This window comes from Tasmannia lanceolata, unplaced genomic scaffold (genome assembly GCF_043159265.1).
Source record: "Tasmannia lanceolata isolate RefF3 unplaced genomic scaffold, GAP_Taslan_0.1 ptg000004l, whole genome shotgun sequence".
Lineage (NCBI taxonomy): Eukaryota > Viridiplantae > Streptophyta > Magnoliopsida > Canellales > Winteraceae > Tasmannia > Tasmannia lanceolata.
The window spans coordinates 14,035,030-14,053,742 of record NW_027518681.1 but is presented as its reverse complement, the minus strand read 5'-3'; the positions used below and the strand labels follow the sequence as shown (position 1 = coordinate 14,053,742).

Here is an 18,713-nt window from a genome sequence, read left to right as displayed (position 1 = left end):
TATTCATTTAATTCATCTGAGGTGGCTGCTCTCTCATGCAACAACCGGCCTCTGAAATGGTGGCTGCAATGATCCCTAGCAAATCCACACGCGCTCGCACACAATCTCCATAGCATATGTGATAGGAAAACTTAAGTGGACCCCCGAGGATTATTTAAAACCTCGTAAAATGTAAATCTCCCTTTTAGCTATTAAATACTTTGTTATTGTAAATTTCTTCATAAATATTAAATATCTTGTAAATGGTAGTTTTTTATAGCTATTGAATAATTTATAAATATACATTTCATTATAGCTATCAAATGCCTCACATAACAAACAACCATATAATAGTGGAAAATGATATTTCCACCCCTTCATGTGTGCCTTTTCTTAAAAATAGCTGCATATCCGCCTAATGGCGTTTAGATGTATGCAAATAGCCTACCGATAGCAACAAAATCACCTAAAATAAGTAGAATTAAATATGTAAAAAAGAAGAATAAAACATGTAAGTATCTTACACTGAATAACTCCAAGATGTAGGTCACACATGTGCATGCAACACCACACAAGGAAAGAGGAAACAAAGAAAAGAGGCTCTATGCCTCATAAATGTCTATAATTGGATGATCCTACAACCATGATCAAATAAAACATCGTTAGGAGCCCACTTTTAGAAGTTAAACCGCTGTTTTAGGTTGACGCTGATCTTACAAATGAGACGTACATGTGGGCATGGGACTAAGATCACGTAGGTCGACTCATGGGGGATCTACCAAATCAATGGTCTTGATCACACATGTATGCTTTGTGTCCCAGGGTGGATTATTGAAATTATTGTTTGCGCAGTGAACTCGTAAATTTAATCTCTCAAGCTTTAGTCTCTGTGTTTACCTCATAAAGACACATTTTTTGCTTGAATGATGTTCACATTATCACATAGTATGGTGTTTTTGTGCCCAACTTAGAGAGAGAGAGAGAGAGAGAGAGAGAGAGAGAGAGAGAGAGAGAGAGAGAGAGAGAGAGATTTATTAATCATAGATCTGTTGAATAACTGGAATGGAAACTTCATGTACAGAGAAAGGCTTGGAAGAGAAGGCTTTGGAAAACAAGGAGCCTTGCTTGGATTGGAATGGAAGTCATGGAATTTATTATGGAACACTGACACAAGAACTAACGTTCACGTCAAACTTCCTAAATTCTCCCCACTTATTTCATTCCCTGAACGAGACTGCCCACCTCACCTCCACACTGAAAACACCATGCCAACTGCTCTTACTTATCTGTAAAAACAAAATCCCCAAAGCAACCAAAGAAAGACATTTCCTTAGCATTTGCAACTAGAGACGAAGCAACTGTTTTTTCCGTATGGAAGAACAAAACCCAAACATAGGAAAGGGGAGAGAGAAGAACTCACTAGCATCTTCAAGATGAAAAAATTGCACTCTGAAAGTGGTTTCAGACCGAGACCCAACCCTGATCTCTTGAAGCTTGTCAAACATGGCTAAGAAATCTGATTTTGCACAGAAATTGTTAGACGACCTCCGCATGCGGAAGGAACAATTAGCCATGGGTCGGACTCATTCCGGTAAGCTCCTTTCTTTCCTGTATCTGATTTTATTGCTAGGGGATGCCAAAACTGATAACTGAATCCCAACCACACCAATGGACCAAGGCTGGAACTGTCTATAAAAAACCCACCTAATATTTGGCATGGGGAACTTTAATTATCATGTTCAATGCCATTCTCATAACAAACTACAGTTGAGGCTCTCATAATTAATGCTCCATAAATTTATAATCTCTTATATCCTATTTCTAGACCAGGATCCGACTTTTGTTCCTAGTAATTTGGAATCTCTTGTTTCTAATACTTAATAAAGAAAGCATAGAAAACAAAAGTTATATAGGATATAAGAGAGTACCTTCTTAGAAAATGTTGTTCAAAGTATCTATACACTTTTACAATAAGTACACCACAGGAGAAGAAGAGAAAAAACAAAATAGAAGAGAAACTTGGCGTCAAAACACAGATCCTAATTGCATTTCATACCTGATAGGATTGGAGTGTGTTTTTATTAAGTTTTTAACCAAAAGAGTGTAAGACTGCACACTTATCTATCCCAAAAGACAAGAAGTGTAAGACCTCTCTCTCTCTCTCTCAACATTAGATGCTAAAAGAGATATGAAATTTAAGGGATGGTGATAAAGGGGCAGTGAGATTGCAAGAAAAATCGGGCGATAGAGTTATCTTCTAATACTTAATTTGCTATAATATTTTATATAAAAAGATGCCACCGGGAATACAAAATATAAGAGCATCAACTGCATATATTTTCTTGTCTTGATTCCACATATTTTCTACTTTTGAACAAACCAATTATTCACGAGACAGTAGGGATCTTCATCTTCTTATTTTGGTCAGTTCCATCGTTTTTCATAAAATAATTTATAATTTATTATCCATTCAATAAAAATTTATGATTTATTATAAGTTGTACAAACTAATAAAAACTCTAGTCACTGGAAGCTCCCTAGTTTGGTCGAAAGCTCGGTTTGGAAGCTGAATTCTTCATGCTTTTCAAATTTAACAAAAGCCAACTTCCATCCCACTTCCAGTTTAGGTGACTATTTTTTTCATAGAAAACTGTGAAAACTGTTTTGTTTTTAGTTCTTCAAAACATACAGATTCATTTCAAGTATCAAATTAAACTTCTACCCTCTTCATGTTCATGAAGCACTTGCATCAACTCTTAACCATCTCTTTCTACCGGCTTCTCGTTATCTTCCAACAAGGCTTCCTACACCTTCATCTTCATTTTCCACACATTCTCTTTACTTTCTTTGTTACTTTATTAACATATTTTGCTTCTCGCATTTTGTCTTTATTAAACCCCTCGCTTTTACTCAACCAAATACCACGAAATTAAGGGAAAGAAACATCAAAGTGCCGTACGGTTCACAGAGGGCCAAATATGGGTATTAGTTTTGTCAAAAAATAATATTACCTATGACCCTGGGCCCAGACCACACATCAATTACAAGCCCGCGAGCCTGTTAGACCGCCCATTGCACCCCTAGGTTTGATTGCTAGGCTTAGAATTTTACAAACTCCCAAGTTTGGGCTGCATCCAGGCCAAGGTCCAGCCCAACAAATTCCCCACTAATCCTATGCATTTGTTATGATTTTCTTGTCAACAGATGAAAGCAGACAGCCTTATCATGGATCCAGAGACAGAAATGTCCACATAAATGTGAGTGATAATCTGTAATCTTTGTATTCTCTTGCGTACAGAAGTAGAACTCTAGCATCAAGTTCAGTCAGTTGGATTCTATCATGTTGCAGAGCGGTCGCGAAAACAGGATCAATCCTGGACGCCATAAATCAAGCATTGCAGAATACAGTTCCAAGGATATAGTTCCTATCCGAAGAGCCCAAAGGTCTGAGTACATAGCTGATTTGCATATGGCTCTCGCATTCGCACTTGAGAATGGCGGCAGGCTAGGAAATTTTGAATTTTCCAGCAATCAAGGGATCGCTAAGGTTTTCTCACACCATTTTGGGAGGCAATCAATCAACTATGGAGAGTTGGATAGCAGACACATTTCAGATATGCATCGATCTTCAATTGTTCAATTTCCTGCACTTTCTCATCTACATATTAGGGAGATATCAAAAGGCGCCCAGAAGTTAAATCAGATCCTCAAGGCATGCTCTAAGGGAGTTAATTGCGATAGATACTCAATAAACATCGGCAAGGAGCTGCTGAGAGGGGCCATAGATTTAGAAGAGTCTTTAAGAATGCTCGTCAATCTGCAAGAGGCTTCGGAATACAAGGTGAGTCCTCGAAAAAAGAAACTTGAATTGCTTGAGCTCGAAGATGAAGATGAATCCAAGGTTGAAGTGAAGGGTCAGATGTCATCAGACAGACCGAGGTTTTCTTTTGATGGGTCCTCAAGAAAGTCTCCCGAGGATGTCAGAGTAGTCACAAAAACCAGCCCCTTAAAGCAAAAACTGCTCACACTAAACTCGAACACCCATCAGCTCAATCCCGATAAGCACTCTAAGATGAACCCAGATTTTGTTTCCCACAGGCGATCGGCTAGTTGCGATCTGGACTCCACAGCCATTGCGGCATTCTCAAGCATTAAGAAAAGGGAATTTGGCTCTGAGAAGTTCTCAAGCCCCCCAAACTCAATGACAGCCATGGTGCCCAAGAACAGGAAGATTGAGCAGCCGAATTTTCGGGATTCTGAACAGCTAAAAGGGAGAATTCCAAATGTTATTGCAAAACTAATGGGTCTTGAAGAGCTCCCACCAAAAACAGAGCCAAAGAACAATGCAGATCAGAAAGCTCCAGGCTCCAAGAAAAAAACTGTTAAGGATGAAAATTTGAAGCAAAAGGAACAGTATAGTACCAAAGAAGTTCTATTGAGAACAAATTTAGAGAAGCCCATCTCCAGTATAGATCAGCACGTGAAGGGGTTGCAAGCAAGAACAAGCACAGGAACAAGCAATGTCACCCTTAAGACAGTGCATAGTGAAGGAAACCGAAGTAGAAATGAACTGAGAAGCATGGAAAATATGAATTCAATTTTGACGGGTTCACAGAAACCCACCTTTGAAGTTACTCCACAGATGAACATGAGCTGTACGAACCAAGCAAGGGAAGCTCAAGTAGCCAAACAGGATGCAGAAGGAAGGGGGGAGAATACAAATCCCAAGGGAAAGAAAAACATGCCTAGCAATACCCCGAAGCCAATTGTTGAAATTCATTTCCAGAGGAAGGTACTGGGTAGGTATGAATACCCAGAAGCTGCGGATAGTGAAGAATCAAGAATAAATAGGAGCCTATGCCAAAAAGAAGAGAAAAATGTAGAGAACAGAGTTCCAGTGACAAGGAAACAACAAGTGTCCATATATAACAATGAATCCCAGCAGCCTCATAACTTTCGCAAATCTCAAGATGCAATGCAAGAAGCAGAACAGAATCCAAAAGTCAAGTTACAAAGAAAAGATCCAAGGCAAAGTGATGCCGTGCTGAAGAATTCACTGAAACATGGCCCTCAAGCAAAACCAGAAATGGAGTTGAGACATAAGAACCAGACAGCCATGACCAATAAGAGGAGAGAAATTGTCAATGCAATGCAAGCTAAAGGATATGAAAGCTCTACTTGCCTTGAATCAAACAAGAAATCAATAAACGGGAGCATGGAGGAACAAAGAACCTTTGTTACAAAAACAGAAGTGAAAAAGACAGCAGCTGCCGGTCCATCAATTGTGAGTATGGATCCTATGCACATTCCAACTACACAGAAGAAGGTACAAAATACACAAGCAGCAGTACTTAAAAGAGAGAAGAATGGAAAGACAGAGGAGACAAGGAACATAAAAGTTGGATCCCCAAGTGCCATGGTCCATCCATTGAGGCAGCTAAACGAACTTAAACAGATAGGGATTGAGAGAATCAATAAGACAAAAGAAGCAAAAGTAAGCATCCGACCCCACGATTTGGTGCAACATTCTCAGCACAAAGCGACCACTACATCCCCTTCACATGATCCTGTAAAAGATGAAGGTGAAAGGCTAACAGAAACAGACCAGACAGTAGCAGAAAATACCAGTGTAAGTTTATCTTCCCTTATATACAGATACACCTTGTTTGTTTATGAAAGCACCCCAATTCTACTCCTTTCTTTTTTAAAAAGTGATGGCAGTACCCTTACATAAGAAAACAACCAGCTACTATATAATCTCTACAAAACAAGCAAGATGACATAAAAGTCAATTTTTTTTCATAATCTCACCCAACCAATGATATTAGATCATGAAAATTAAGCAGTATCTCCAGTTTTATTATATTTCAGCAACTCAATTGTGCTAGATCATGAAAATTAAGCAGTAGCATATGGCTAAGTCTCTTTATCATTATAGATTTACTGATACAATTGGCAATTTGTTTCTAAGCTTCCTTTTCTGATATGCAGAGCCCTGACATAACCAGCAAAGACTCAGCTGCTCTGCAGCTCTCAGAAATTTCTTTTCACGATGTGCAAGCAGTAAAGACCACCGACTCTAGAGCAAAACAACCTAAAGGTAACTAAAATCATTCGTTTCTGATATCTTACCTGCATCGCATATCTACAAGTGCATGAACATATCTGTGTCTGCCATTCCGAGGTCAAAAATACAATAAAAATATAATAGAAAGTGTAATAGCAATACTTTTAATAACCTATAATGGCAGTTTTGAAACTTGCCGGATCAACTCAAAAGTAACCTGAGAACCCAACTCGCTCAAAGCCAAATTCTATTTTTCCCTACAATTCGGTTTCTCACAACTCAAAAGACTTGAAAAATTGGGTGAAGCTTCACTAACTCAAAGAATCCACTCATACCTTGGAAAACTTGGTTAAAAGTCAAAAGACTTCGGGAAAACTCACCTGATACTTTTGTAAAGGGGGGAGGGGGAGGTGCACTAAGTCAACCACAAGTTGCCCAAGCTGACTTGAGCCTCTTGAGGTTTTACAACATTTCTACAACATTGGAAATAAAGACAAGAATAAAGGAGACAACTAACGGTGATCTAATGTTTACACATTACAGGAACAACTGACAATGGCGGGATCAATAACTCCAACTTTTTACAACAGCCTAATCTAGAAATTTCCAACTCTGAGAAGCAAGGGTTGCTTGAGGATGAGAACCATCTTAAGCAGATACTGATAAAAAGTCAATATTTCCTTAATGCGGCAGAGGCACTTTTCAAACTTCAGATTCCCGTTGGCATCTTACATGCCAGTTGTCATAAATGGCAAGATAAAGACAGCAAGCCACTGCTAGACTGTGGATATGAAATAATGAAAAGAAAAGGCAGAAGAGAGGAGTTCAATTTCCATCCTTCCAGGAAATTACCAATTGTGTCTGTGAAGGTGAAATGCTTGGATGATTTGATTAAAGAATTGAATGAAGACCTCAATCATCTAAAATTATTTGGAGAGGGCAAGGGGGGTGATTATGATGCTGCAGGTAGCCTGCATGAAATGCTCAAGAGAGACATCGAGAACAGGAACCCAGATGTGAACTGTATGTGGGATTTTGGATGGAAGTGCACAATGTTTGGACATGTTGAAAAAGATGAAGTCATCAGGGAATTGGAGAAGCATGTGCTGAATAGGCTTATCGACGAGATTACTGGGGATCTTTTACAGTTAAGTGTGGACAGAGCAAGTATAACAAAGCTGTAAGCTCGTGAAGGTAGCGTTTGTTTCCGTTCCACCACATCGACATAATCAGTGTTTCATACTCTGGTGCTTGAGAGATTACATTACGGGGAAATAGGAAAGCAAAGATTTCCTCTGATTTATATTGGACGACTGGTCAAGTAAATTATGTCATGTATACTACCATTCTCGTAAGTGTGACAGTTATGAAGATTTTGATGTATATGGTCTTCTGTATCAGGAATAAATTGTTCTCCTTCCAGTATCAGTGAAAATGCTCTAAGCTTAAATATGTATATGTATCCATCAAATACAAGTTGTCTATAATTTCCGGAAAATACAATGAATAAAACCGATGGTGTAAGTTCACAAGAGTTAGAAACAACTTATTTAACAGGTAAATGCAAAGCCCACATATTATTTGAGATGAAAAATATATTCATCATACACTGTCATTACTTTATTGGAACCTTCTTGTAACTTGTAGGCAGTTTAACCTCCCAGATTCTTGCTCATGCTAAATGAGCAAGGGTTTCAATAAACACGTGCTTTTGGTGGGAATGACTCAATTTCATCGTCCAATGTGTTCATGTGAACAGGCCTGTATGCAAGTCGAACCTTCTCATTTTCCCAGTACCTATGGAACAAAAGAAATACCAATTCCACTCAAAGATGGTAAAAAAGAAGTACAAGGACTTAGAAGAAAAGCAATCGCTATGTGTATACTACTTTTGAAATGGTGAAAGAAGCTATATAAAACAGAAAATGAAAACCAAACACAGAGTTATATAGCGAGCAGAGATTGCCCAACGACCTAAAACTCCTTACATCACCCTCAACGACAATATAAGCCACTTCATTCTCGCCTCGGAGGATATGAAAGGAGAAACAGTTGCTATGCGTGTTTTCCTCGTTTAAACAATGTATGAGCATATGAGATTATAAAAAAACTGGACAACGGCCAGCTAATTCAAACTTGTAGCTACAAAGTGTTCACCAGAAGATAAATTAAAACCTATAAAGATAGATGCCCAAGTTCCGTTTTTTGAATGGCATATGTGCCCAAGTTCTTAAAGCAAACTTATCCCCCTAGATCCAATAAAACATAGAATTCTTTAGAATTTCATCCCCTATGACTTTAAACATTCAGTCCTCTAAAGAAACCGCCAAATAAAACCATAGGAGACCCTTGGCACCATAGTGAACATTCACATATCCTCATCCCATAAATAACCCAAGCCCCCACCCATTAATCTAGACCCATCTTCCTTAATAAAGAAGCAGTTGCAAACTGCAGAGAGAGAGAGAGAGAGAGAGAGAGAGAGAGACTAACCCCATCGTGTGCTTCATCCAGTTCTCATCATCCCTTTTCTGCAAACAGAAAATGTGGCATTTACAATTTAGAAAATGAAAGCGAGTAGAGAAATTTGGGTAGACGCTAGATCTGACCGTAAAATCTTCACGGGCATGTGCTCCTCTGCTCTCCTTCCTAGCCTCCGCAGAGTGCATAGTTATACATTCATTTATCAAAAGGTTTTCAAGTTCTAGAGTCTCTATCAAATCAGAGTTCCTGCCACCAAATGTTAAAATTCAAATACCTGCTGATTCGTATTATCATTTACCATCACCAATTATATTAAAAGAAATTTACCATATCAAACTGCGGTCAGAAAGCTTAACATCATGAAAGCTCTCCCATGCTTTGTCAATTAATTCACAGCCTACAAGGCAACAAGTTATAGTGAGTAGAAAAAACAAAGATAATGCAATAACGAGGACAGTCAATTAAAAAAAGAGAGGACAATAGTCCTACTCATTACAAGAAAATTGCTTCCACCCAATAAAAGATTTACTTGATAAAGAAAGGAAGTGTTCAAAAAGCCTGCCAAATAAGGGGATCAAAAGGAACAAAAGAAATCTGGGGAACATTAGTTGTCGTCTTATTCTTTTTCTTTTTGGTGTGTTGCATGCAACATAATGAGGAGACGGTGAGTTTCTATTGAGCACCTTCTTCCAATGTTTCCTGAGTCCTAAATACAGCCGCATTATTTTGCATCACTCGCTGCATATTGAGACGGATTTTGAAAGTCGGCAATGAACCATTTGAGTTCCTTAATTTATCCAGCCATGCAATGGTCTTCTCCCCTGCATCAGTCTCCAGAGGTTTTTGTTTTGCTCCTACAAGATAACGAGTAGAGGAATATTATCTAATTTAGGATATGCACTAGACACTAAAAGGTTTATTGAAATCTAAGCGAAAGATATGGGAACCTACCTGGACTGTTGATCTCTGCAACCCTGTTGGCACAAGCTCGGCCAAAAACAACTATGTCAAGAAGGGAATTTGCACCAAGCCGGTTGGCCCCATGAACTGATGCACAAGCTGCTTCCCCAGCAGCCATCAATCCAGGAATTACAACATCTGGATCATCACCTTTGATATCAACTACCTGAGATGCCAAAATGGATAAATGAAATTGAAATTAGAAAAAAATAGATTAAAAATAACAGCTAGAAAATGTCAGCATCAGGTTGCAAGCCATTTCATTGTTACTTCTCCATGGTAATTGGTAGGGATGCCACCCATATTATAGTGAACTGTAGGTAAAACAGGGATGGGCTCCTTGGTAACATCTACACCAGCAAAAATGGCAGCAGTTTCAGAGATTCCAGGAAGTCTCTCCTTAAGTACGTCAGGAGGCAAGTGATTCAGGTGCAGATATATGTGGTCCTTCAGAGGTCCTGTAGCAAATCAAAGATCAGACACTAGATGGTGAAAGAAATGACAAGAAAAGTGTGCCCATACAGCAAAACTTAAGAGATGTGTCTTCTTTAAACTATGAAAGATACAAAACATGAGAGTGCCAACTGGATCCAATCATTCCCACCGGTCGAATCAAGGATTTGACATAAACACTATAAATCTACTACCTTCCAACTGAATAAAACCAGTAATCATGACCAATTTTTATCTGACATCTACAAATAATATGCCTACAGTGACAGTGCCTGCCAGGATAAAAATAAGTCCTGATTATTATGAGCACATACCTACTCCGCGACCTTCGCGAATTTCCATAGTCATAGATCTTGAAACAACATCTCTTGATGCTAGATCCTTGGCAGTTGGGGCATAACGTTCCATAAATCGTTCACCTTCACTGTTCCTAAGAATACCACCTTCACCTCGAGACCCTACCAATTGCACAGAAAGGGCATATTACATTCAAACCATCATGGGATTCGAAAATATGATTATTGAGTTCACAAATACTTTAGAGAATAAAGAAAGAATACACAAAACAGCATCCATTTATTTCATGTTTTCAATATAACAAGAAGCTAATGAACTTCAAAAATTGAAATAAACGGCAACCTTCAGTAATGAGACACCCGGCACCATATATACCCGTAGGATGAAACTGCACAAACTCAAGATCCTGCAAGAATATAAATCGACCAGGTGTAGTAGGAATTAAGTATGATATGGTCCAAATGTGCAACATCTCCCAATTATTAGATGACGAGCCTCCTCCATAGATCGTCCTACATCAATCTTCCAGCTCAATGACTCCAAGATACTTACCTGAAGAGGTATTCCTGCACGTGCAACCATAGCATTGCCATCTCCAGTGCACGTATGAGCCGAGGTGGCAGAGAAGTAAGCTCTACCATAACCCTTAAACAAATTCAAATTGAGGTCAGTTTTAGAAGTTATGACCGTCATTCAATCACTAAAATTGGACAATGAACACTTCAATTGCAAAGATACCCCAGTGGCCAAAATTGTTGAAGCAGCATGGAACCGATGAAGTGTCCCATCCTCCATATTAAGTGCAATCACACCTTGGCAAGTACCTGAGGCACAAATAATGAGACAATCATCTTTTGCCACAAACTTTTGATATTACCAAAATACTGATTAATAGATAGGAAGCCCCTTTCTGATAAAGCGATATGGAAATAAAAGAAAAGAAAGGATTTCAGTGTCGCAACAAATCCAGTTCAGTGGATATATATATATATATATATATATATATATATATATATATATATATATATATATATATATATATATATGAGAGAGAGAGAGAGAGGTGTTTCTGCGCACGTGCACAGGGAGCTCCCTGCGCACAAGTGGCTTAAAAAGCCACCGATTGGTTCGTATGGTGGGTCCACCTCTGCAGGGTCCACAAAAAGCGACCAATCGGGGGCTTTTTAAGCAACTTGTGCGCAGGGAGCTCCCTGCGCACAAGTGTGCGGAAACACTTTTCTCATATATATAGAAAAGGGTTGTTGCGCTTGAGCGCAACTAGGCTAGCTGAGCTCAAGCACAGAAATAGGGTTTTGGGGCCATTGGGGGGGGGGGGGGGGGTGGTGATCCTAAGCATTCATTTGGAAGGCCCCATCATGGATGGGGGGCCTACCAAAAATCAGCTCCATTGGATCACCAGTGGGTGGCCATTTGTGGGGCCAAAAATGGACAGATATTGTTTCTTCACAAATCTGTCCATTTTTGGCCCCACAAATGGACACCCTAAGGTGATCCAATGGAGCTGATTTTTGGTGGACACCTTACCAATGAAAGGGCCCATCAAATGAATGCTTTGGATCCCACCCAAAATGTGGCCCACGCTGTTTCTGTGCTCTAGCGCAGCTAAGCTTAGCTGCGCTCGAGCGCAGCAAATATGCATGCTCTCTCTCTCTCTCTCTCTCTCTCTCTATATATATATATATATATATATATATATATATATATATATATATATATATATAAGAAAACGGTTTCTATACACAAGTGTAGATAAGTTATCTACACACTAGCTTAAAATACAGTGGGGGCCACATTTTTGGGTGATCCAAAGCATTCATTTGATGGGCCCTCACATAGATAGGGTGTGCCCAAAAAATCAGCTCCATAGGATCATCCCGACCCCACGATTTGTGGAGGTAATGCATTTCGGTCCGAACCGAAACCAAAATTTCAGAAATCTCGAAATTTCGGGAGAAATCCTACGAAATCAGTTAAAGTAATATTTTATCTCATACAAAATTTCGGGAAAACCCCTCCCTTCAACGTTTTCCGGGAGAAATGTTCACTGCTTGAGGACAAATTCACCCCCTTTAACGTTTTTCCTTGCATTTGAAAGTTAAGGGATAACGTTGAATGGTTGAAGGGGGGTTTTATCTGTTGAAGGGGGGAAAATATCATTACCCTTCCTTAAATCTCTCTCTCTCTCTCTCTCTCTCTCTCTCTCACACACACACACACACGATAGAAAATACAGGAAAAGATAATTTCAAAACCCTCTCTCTCTCTCTCTCTCTCTCTCTCTCTCTCTGTATATATATATATATATATATATATATATAGAAAATACAGGAAAAGATAATTTCAAAACCCTAAAACCAAACTAAAATGAAATCGACCCTTCCTCTCTCTCACTCTCTCTTTCTCTTCCGTAACCTAACTTGGTAATTTCAGGAAGAATCCTTAAATTTCGACCGAAATTTCTAAATTTCGATCGAAATTTTGTAGCATTTTGGGTATACCCGATTTCGATTTCGGTCTCGATATTTAAAACCTTGAGTACTACAACTCCTCTCCTATCCTAGAGGTTTGAAGGTTAAGCAGTTGAGATATGCCCACTGTGATTTTTTAAGGGAACAACCTTTTTCGAGAGATTTTGTCAAATAAAGGGTTTTCTTTAAAATTCAGATTTGTTCTCTTATTTTTTTATTGGATCTTGCGATGAGTGGCTTGTGAGTTAAATCTGTCCTGCACAATAGAGGGGGTGTTGGATGAGTCGATGCAGATCCAATCCAATGAGAAATATTTTTTAAGGATGCTCTTACCTAGTGTTTATCAAGGTTCTTATGTTTGCATTGTAGTTGTGATGATGAGCCCCACGTTGTGGTTATGATCATAGTTTTAAAACTCCCCTGCGTCCGCGTCGACTCCCCCGAGTCGACTCCCTTTTACCTTGGCCGCGTTCCGCATTGCGTCGCATCCGCGTTCCGCGTTTTGCCGTACAGAGTCAATAAAAACTCCTTCGACTCTCCCGAATTATGATCATATCAGCCGAGTACTCAGCCATGTCAACCAAGCACTCGACCGTGTCGTGCCGAGTCAACCAGGATTTTTCTTCGGCCGCGTTTCGTGCCGCATCCGCATTTTTAAACACCGGGTTATATATTTAATTCATTCAGAACAAAAGAGATCAGATTGGAGTTTGGACATGCCTAGAGAAGAGCATCCCGATCCCTAGATGGGCTCCCCCTGATTTTCTGAAATTGAACTTTGATGACTCGAGTCTTGGAATCCTGAGCCTCTCGGTTGTTGGTGGTCCCCTAAGCAGATCAAAGAATCAAGCTAGTTGGGCTTTTTCTTGGCCTATTGGCGAGAAGGATACCGATGAGGTTGAGGTTCATGTGTTGCCAAGTGGTTTGCAGTTCGCACTTAAGGATTAACATAGCTCGAGATCAAGTGAAAAACATGTTAAATTTATATCAGTGGAAAATAAACTGCCCATGACAATACATACTTAATATTAGTAAGCGAAGAGATAACATGTATCATTTATGCAGTAACTTACCACTACTATCCATGATAAGATCCAACGCAAAGTATTCCACAAAAAACTGGGTATTATGTTTCATTGCCTGACCATAAAGTGTGTGCAGCAGAGCATGGCCAGTTCGATCGGCAGCACAGGCACAACGATATGCCTGTCCACCTATTGGAACACAGAAGGTGGTAAATTTCAGAAAACCATTCAGATAATTTGTAAACATGACAAGAAAAAACAGATTTGAGTCAGTCAACCTTTTCCAAAGTCCAAGCTTTGACCACCAAATGCGCGTTGATATATTTTCCCTTCTTCGGTCCTAGAAAATGGCAACCCATAATTTTCGAGTTCTATGACTGCTTTTGGGGCCTCTCTGCACATATATTGAATAGCATCTTGATCACCTGATGAAACAAACAAATTGCATTTTAGAAGACTAACAAACAAGAAATACAGAAAACGTTTCTGAACTCCCTTAGCCAGGATTGGAAAGAAGCTTATCAAAGATAGAGCTTATCACAGTAACTCAAACACAGAAAAAAAAAACAATTTTGCTGAACAAATCAGGTAAGGGTACACCAAATTTCAATAGTAAAGCAGTATGGCTTGAAAAAGTAACTCACCTAGCCAATCACTTCCTTTGACTGTATCATACATATGCCATCTCCAATCATCTTCACTCATATTTCCTAAGGCTGCATTTATACCACCCTGTACAAAATCCACTGGCACAAATTAGCAAACACGTCCAACTTACAAAAAAAAAGTTGATACTCTGTACCAGTTCTGTTAAAGGCGGATGGATAAATCTAATCTAATTATTACTCTTCAGGAAACCTAGCAGAACATATTTACTTAGTATCTAAACAAGAAAGAGAAACAAATGGATAAACCTAATCTAATTATTATTCTTCAAGAAACCTGGCAGAACAGGTTTACTTAGTATTTAAACAGGAAGAGAAAAAGAATGGAACAATTTTCTTTGTTCAAATTACTCTTGGTTACATTATAGTGCGATTTCTAACATAGCCATCTAAATTTCCAGGCTGAGTACCCATGCCTCGGTAATTTAAGTCAAGAAATTCCCATTTAAATATCAGAGGCCATGATGAGGTCAGTTAGGTGACCTAATGTTGATACACTATTCTCCATAACAACACTTGCCCTGCGCAACCAAACAAACAAACAAAAAAAGATGGCCCAGGTTACATGTTCATTGCATATACAACGAAGACAACAGCAATAAACAAATTATACATAGTAGGTAATTTTTCTATCATGCCAAGCATTAGCTTCCAAACATCTCCAATTCCATCCATGGTAAACTACTTCATATCAATGGTGTGTATCTTCTTGCTAGTTTAAATCACAAGCTACTAAAAAACTAATCCTATGAAGCTCCATGTCACCGCTTCATCCATTTAGCATCCTTGTCTCTTGTATTCATTTTTTCTATGTTTTCAGCACAGAAGCCCCCTATTAGTAAGGGAAATACCGGAATAAGCAAGATTGACTAGACCAGGAGCACCTCCTTGGGTACTTCTACTGTTGGTTGACCCATGCAAGGCGAGCATGAGCAATAGGTCTCACATAGTTCCGGCAATTGCAATGGCGTCTTTATCTCTTCATGTTAAAAAAAAAAAAACAAGATTGTTTAGATCCGTAAACATAGTATCTATTTACATGCACTCGAATGACCCTTTCTCATAATGAGAATGTACATAACCCTATTCCGGTCTGGTCCGGTATGGAATGAACTTATAATCTGATGATCGAGTCAATTCCATGATTATAAGTTCATAACTCCAGCCCATTCCCATTTTGGGCAGAAAAAACACAAACTTTGAGTGATAAAGTGTTTCCAAATATGGAGAATGCCTTCAGTTTCTCAATAAAATGATGACAACTCTCCACAGAAAATGTGTCAAAATTTTCACACTCTGATGACAGTTGACATCACAGAACTCCAGATGCCCATAAGGATCAGACTGCATGATGGGCATAATTGAGTGGAGTTATACTCTTACATTCGAGCAGACCTCTCTTTACTAGTTTATGTTGTCTTTTCCTAGTTTAAAAGAATTCTCGCATTGTCTATTTCTTTTATATTATCAGTAACCACAAACCACAACCTTCATTAACCAAAAACAAGCAGTAAAAAGAAAAAAAGAAAAGAAATCATAAACATGGAATATAGGTAGGTGAGTAAAAATGAAAAGAAAAGAAAAGCTGCCAAACTCAGTAAATGACAGTTTCCAATTCTTCATCTAAAACTCAAAAGCATTTGAAAATTCAACAATATCAGCTGATAAATGCCATTTTCCAATTCCAATAAAACAAAAATAGTGAACAATAATCAGCAAAAAATTACATGCAAATTCACAGCATAGGTGAGGAATAGTGAACTTGGCAAGAAAAGGTAGTATAGAAAGCAGAAGAAATGTCAAGGACCCCCTTAAATTCAACATACCTGTGCTGCGACTGTATGGGAACGAGTAGGAAAGAGCTTCGTAACGCAGGCAGTGTTGAACCCATGCTCAGAAAGTCCAATAGCTGCTCTGAGCCCTGCACCACCTGCTCCTACAACAACAGCATCATATGTGTGATCAACAACAGTGTACGACGATCGTCCAGCGACCTGCAGCAAACATCTTCCATGAAACTCAAATCCAAAGATAAACATACACTACAAACTCTTCAAAGATAATGCATAAAACAAAACAGAAGAGAAGAAGAAGAAGAAATCCCCATCTCACCACAAAATAACATTAAATAATTTCTATTAATTCAAACATAGGAAAAAAAGGAAAGATTTTTGTTAAAAGAAAGCATAAAAATGAAGATGTCTGTCTGTCGACAGCTAGCACTTGATCAGCGAATTAATAGGAAACGCAAAAACTAATCGATCGACGAAAACCATGCTAAAAACTATAGAAAAAGCACATTACCCACGAATTAGAAGAGAAAATCAAGCGAATGCGAACACTGGCAGAATGAATTTCGAGATGTTGTAAGAGATTTAAACGAGAGAGAGAGAGAGAGAGAGAGAAGGGGTAAAGAAATAGGGTACCGATTCGGTGGAAAGGAATCTGGAAAGAGGAGGTTCTGCAATAAACGATCTGTTCCTGGCAGCAGCAGACAAGCAGCGGCGCCACATGCTTCTTCCTCTGGGTTTTGTTCCGGCGACGGGGAAAAGGGAAAAGGGAAAACCAAACGACGAGATGCTGCTGTATATATGAAGCCACCATGTTGCAAAACTGTTTAAATGCCCTTGTTTTCTGAGAAAACTACGAAAATACCTAGTGGGTGTTTGAAAGTTGAAACAGGGAAAATAAATGATATCACCACTGCGTTTTGATATTTGCACTAAACCATCTTCTCTTTTATTATTTTGTTTGAAATGTAATCCTGAGGAAGAATATCTAAAATGCAGGAATAAAATAAAATATCTTTTATGATGAGCTAGGGCTTTGCAACGGGGCGGGGCGGTGCCGGATGTTGCATTCCCCGTCCCCGCTTTGGGGGATGCCGGGGAATCTCCGTCCCCGCCCTGTTGGGAATACCTAATCCCCATCCCTGCCTCACACAAAAATCCACACCTCAAAAAAGCTTTTTAACATAAAAAAAAAAGACAAGAAAAAGACAAGCCATATTTGTGCACTTAGCAAAATACGGTAGTGCCAATATCACTAGCAAAAAAATATATTTATTGTTAACCTAAAAAACACTAAAACAATACTAAAATAAGAGGATATTGATAATGGTTTGCATAGTAAAAACGGGGCGGAGCGGATCCCCTGTTTCAAGGGTGAAATTGCCAGCCGTAGATGAGCATAGTCTAAATTAAGGGAAATGGCATAGACGCACTGCCACTTTTACGACAATAGGGTCTACTATTATTGTTGGTCATCACAAGCCTACTTGCCCTCGATGATTTTTTTTCACTTTAAATCTATTAAATAAAATTTTGGTGGTAATAAATTCGAACCCCCTATGGGATAATTCGCACCCCTTCAAAACGTAAAAAATATTCGAACCCCCTGTGCGTTTAATGAATGTCTTGCATGTATTTTGATTAAAACAACATTTCTTTACGCTTTAAAAACTACACCCCTTAGACGGACACTTAAAAAATTTAAAAGCCCTTATTATGTAATTTTTTGTAAACGCAGTGGCATTTCCATCAGTTGACTAGGTCATTTCATACTGGTTTTTCTTTCTTCCTTTTGTGCGGGACTCTTAATATTGGGAGGGAGATGGCCACGCGTACAAAATTGCACGAGTCTAAAGATGACTGCGCGGCCATTTTGCAGCCAAAGATGAATAGACTGTTTATTGGCATGGCCTCCTAAACACGCTTTTACTATATTCGGGTTGACAACCAATATTGGGTCCGGTACCGTACTCTCATCTTCTCAACTTATCGTAGGCCCACGACCTCATTAGTTTAATGGAACCACAGTTTTGTCTAGGGGTGCAAGTTTGGCCCTGTCAGCCCTGACCTGCCCTAAGCCCGAACCAGGGTCAGGGCTGAGTTTTCTAACCCTGAGGGTGGGTCAGTGTTCATGTTTTTTTTACCCTAACTCAGGTCGGGCAGGTTTTAGGTTAATGCCTCGGGTACCCTAACCCGGCCCGACCCTGAGTTTTCTATTATAGAATTGAACCATCTGTGCATGTTTCTTTTGCTAATTGTAGACACCCCATTTTGACAAGGCCCTAAACCCGCGTATTCGAATAAAATCCCGAGGTTGAATAAGGTCTCGAAGTGCGAAACCAACAAGAGAAAACCTGAAAAATACGGTTGTCGCCAAGCCTTTTGATCGATGTTCTTAACCCTCCCCCCTGAATAGAGTAAAAAGAGAGTGAAATACACTAGAAAGTAGCTATCAAAGGTAAGTGCATGGGAGGTTAAATTTACCATTACTTTTTTAGTATTAC

The 18,713-nt window shown here is 39.1% G+C and overlaps 2 protein-coding genes across 2 annotated transcripts; one reads left to right on the top strand and one right to left on the bottom strand.

The window, feature by feature from the left end:
* The first annotated feature begins 1,220 nt into the window (after nt 1-1,220).
* Nucleotides 1,221-7,838, top strand: LOC143875598 (uncharacterized). The gene is made up of 5 exons (XM_077377200.1): nt 1,221-1,570; nt 3,184-3,236; nt 3,329-5,608; nt 5,971-6,079; nt 6,590-7,838. Exons 1-5 carry the CDS (start codon nt 1,483-1,485, stop codon nt 7,228-7,230), a joined length of 3,171 nt encoding a protein of 1,056 aa, XP_077233315.1. The 5' UTR covers nt 1,221-1,482; the 3' UTR covers nt 7,231-7,838.
* Nucleotides 7,472-16,991, bottom strand: LOC143875599 (succinate dehydrogenase [ubiquinone] flavoprotein subunit, mitochondrial). Its single transcript, XM_077377201.1, has 16 exons — nt 16,846-16,991; nt 16,246-16,413; nt 14,399-14,486; nt 14,033-14,179; nt 13,803-13,943; nt 10,979-11,064; nt 10,793-10,885; nt 10,583-10,646; nt 10,258-10,401; nt 9,761-9,948; nt 9,482-9,656; nt 9,214-9,384; nt 8,858-8,927; nt 8,656-8,776; nt 8,540-8,577; nt 7,472-7,843 (listed from the first exon to the last, which is right to left on the bottom strand). The coding sequence occupies exons 1-16, from the start codon at nt 16,930-16,932 to the stop codon at nt 7,741-7,743; spliced, it is 1,884 nt and encodes a 627-aa protein (XP_077233316.1). The 5' UTR covers nt 16,933-16,991; the 3' UTR covers nt 7,472-7,740.
* Nucleotides 16,992-18,713: the final 1,722 nt, after the last annotated feature.

Coding starts and splice junctions, on each gene's coding strand:
- LOC143875598 (XM_077377200.1), top strand. CDS start 1,483: ATGGCTAAGAAATCTGATTTTGCACAGAAATTGTTAGACGACCTCCGC. Junction 5,609..5,970: donor CAGTAGCAGAAAATACCAGT/GTAAGTTTATCT, acceptor TCTGATATGCAG/AGCCCTGACATAACCAGCAA. Junction 6,080..6,589: donor TAGAGCAAAACAACCTAAAG/GTAACTAAAATC, acceptor TACACATTACAG/GAACAACTGACAATGGCGGG.
- LOC143875599 (XM_077377201.1), bottom strand. CDS start 16,932: ATGTGGCGCCGCTGCTTGTCTGCTGCTGCCAGGAACAGATCGTTTATT. Junction 10,647..10,792: donor GTGCAGGAATACCTCTTCAG/GTAAGTATCTTG, acceptor ATATTCTTGCAG/GATCTTGAGTTTGTGCAGTT. Junction 8,777..8,857: donor TCTGACCGCAGTTTGATATG/GTAAATTTCTTT, acceptor ATTTGGTGGCAG/GAACTCTGATTTGATAGAGA.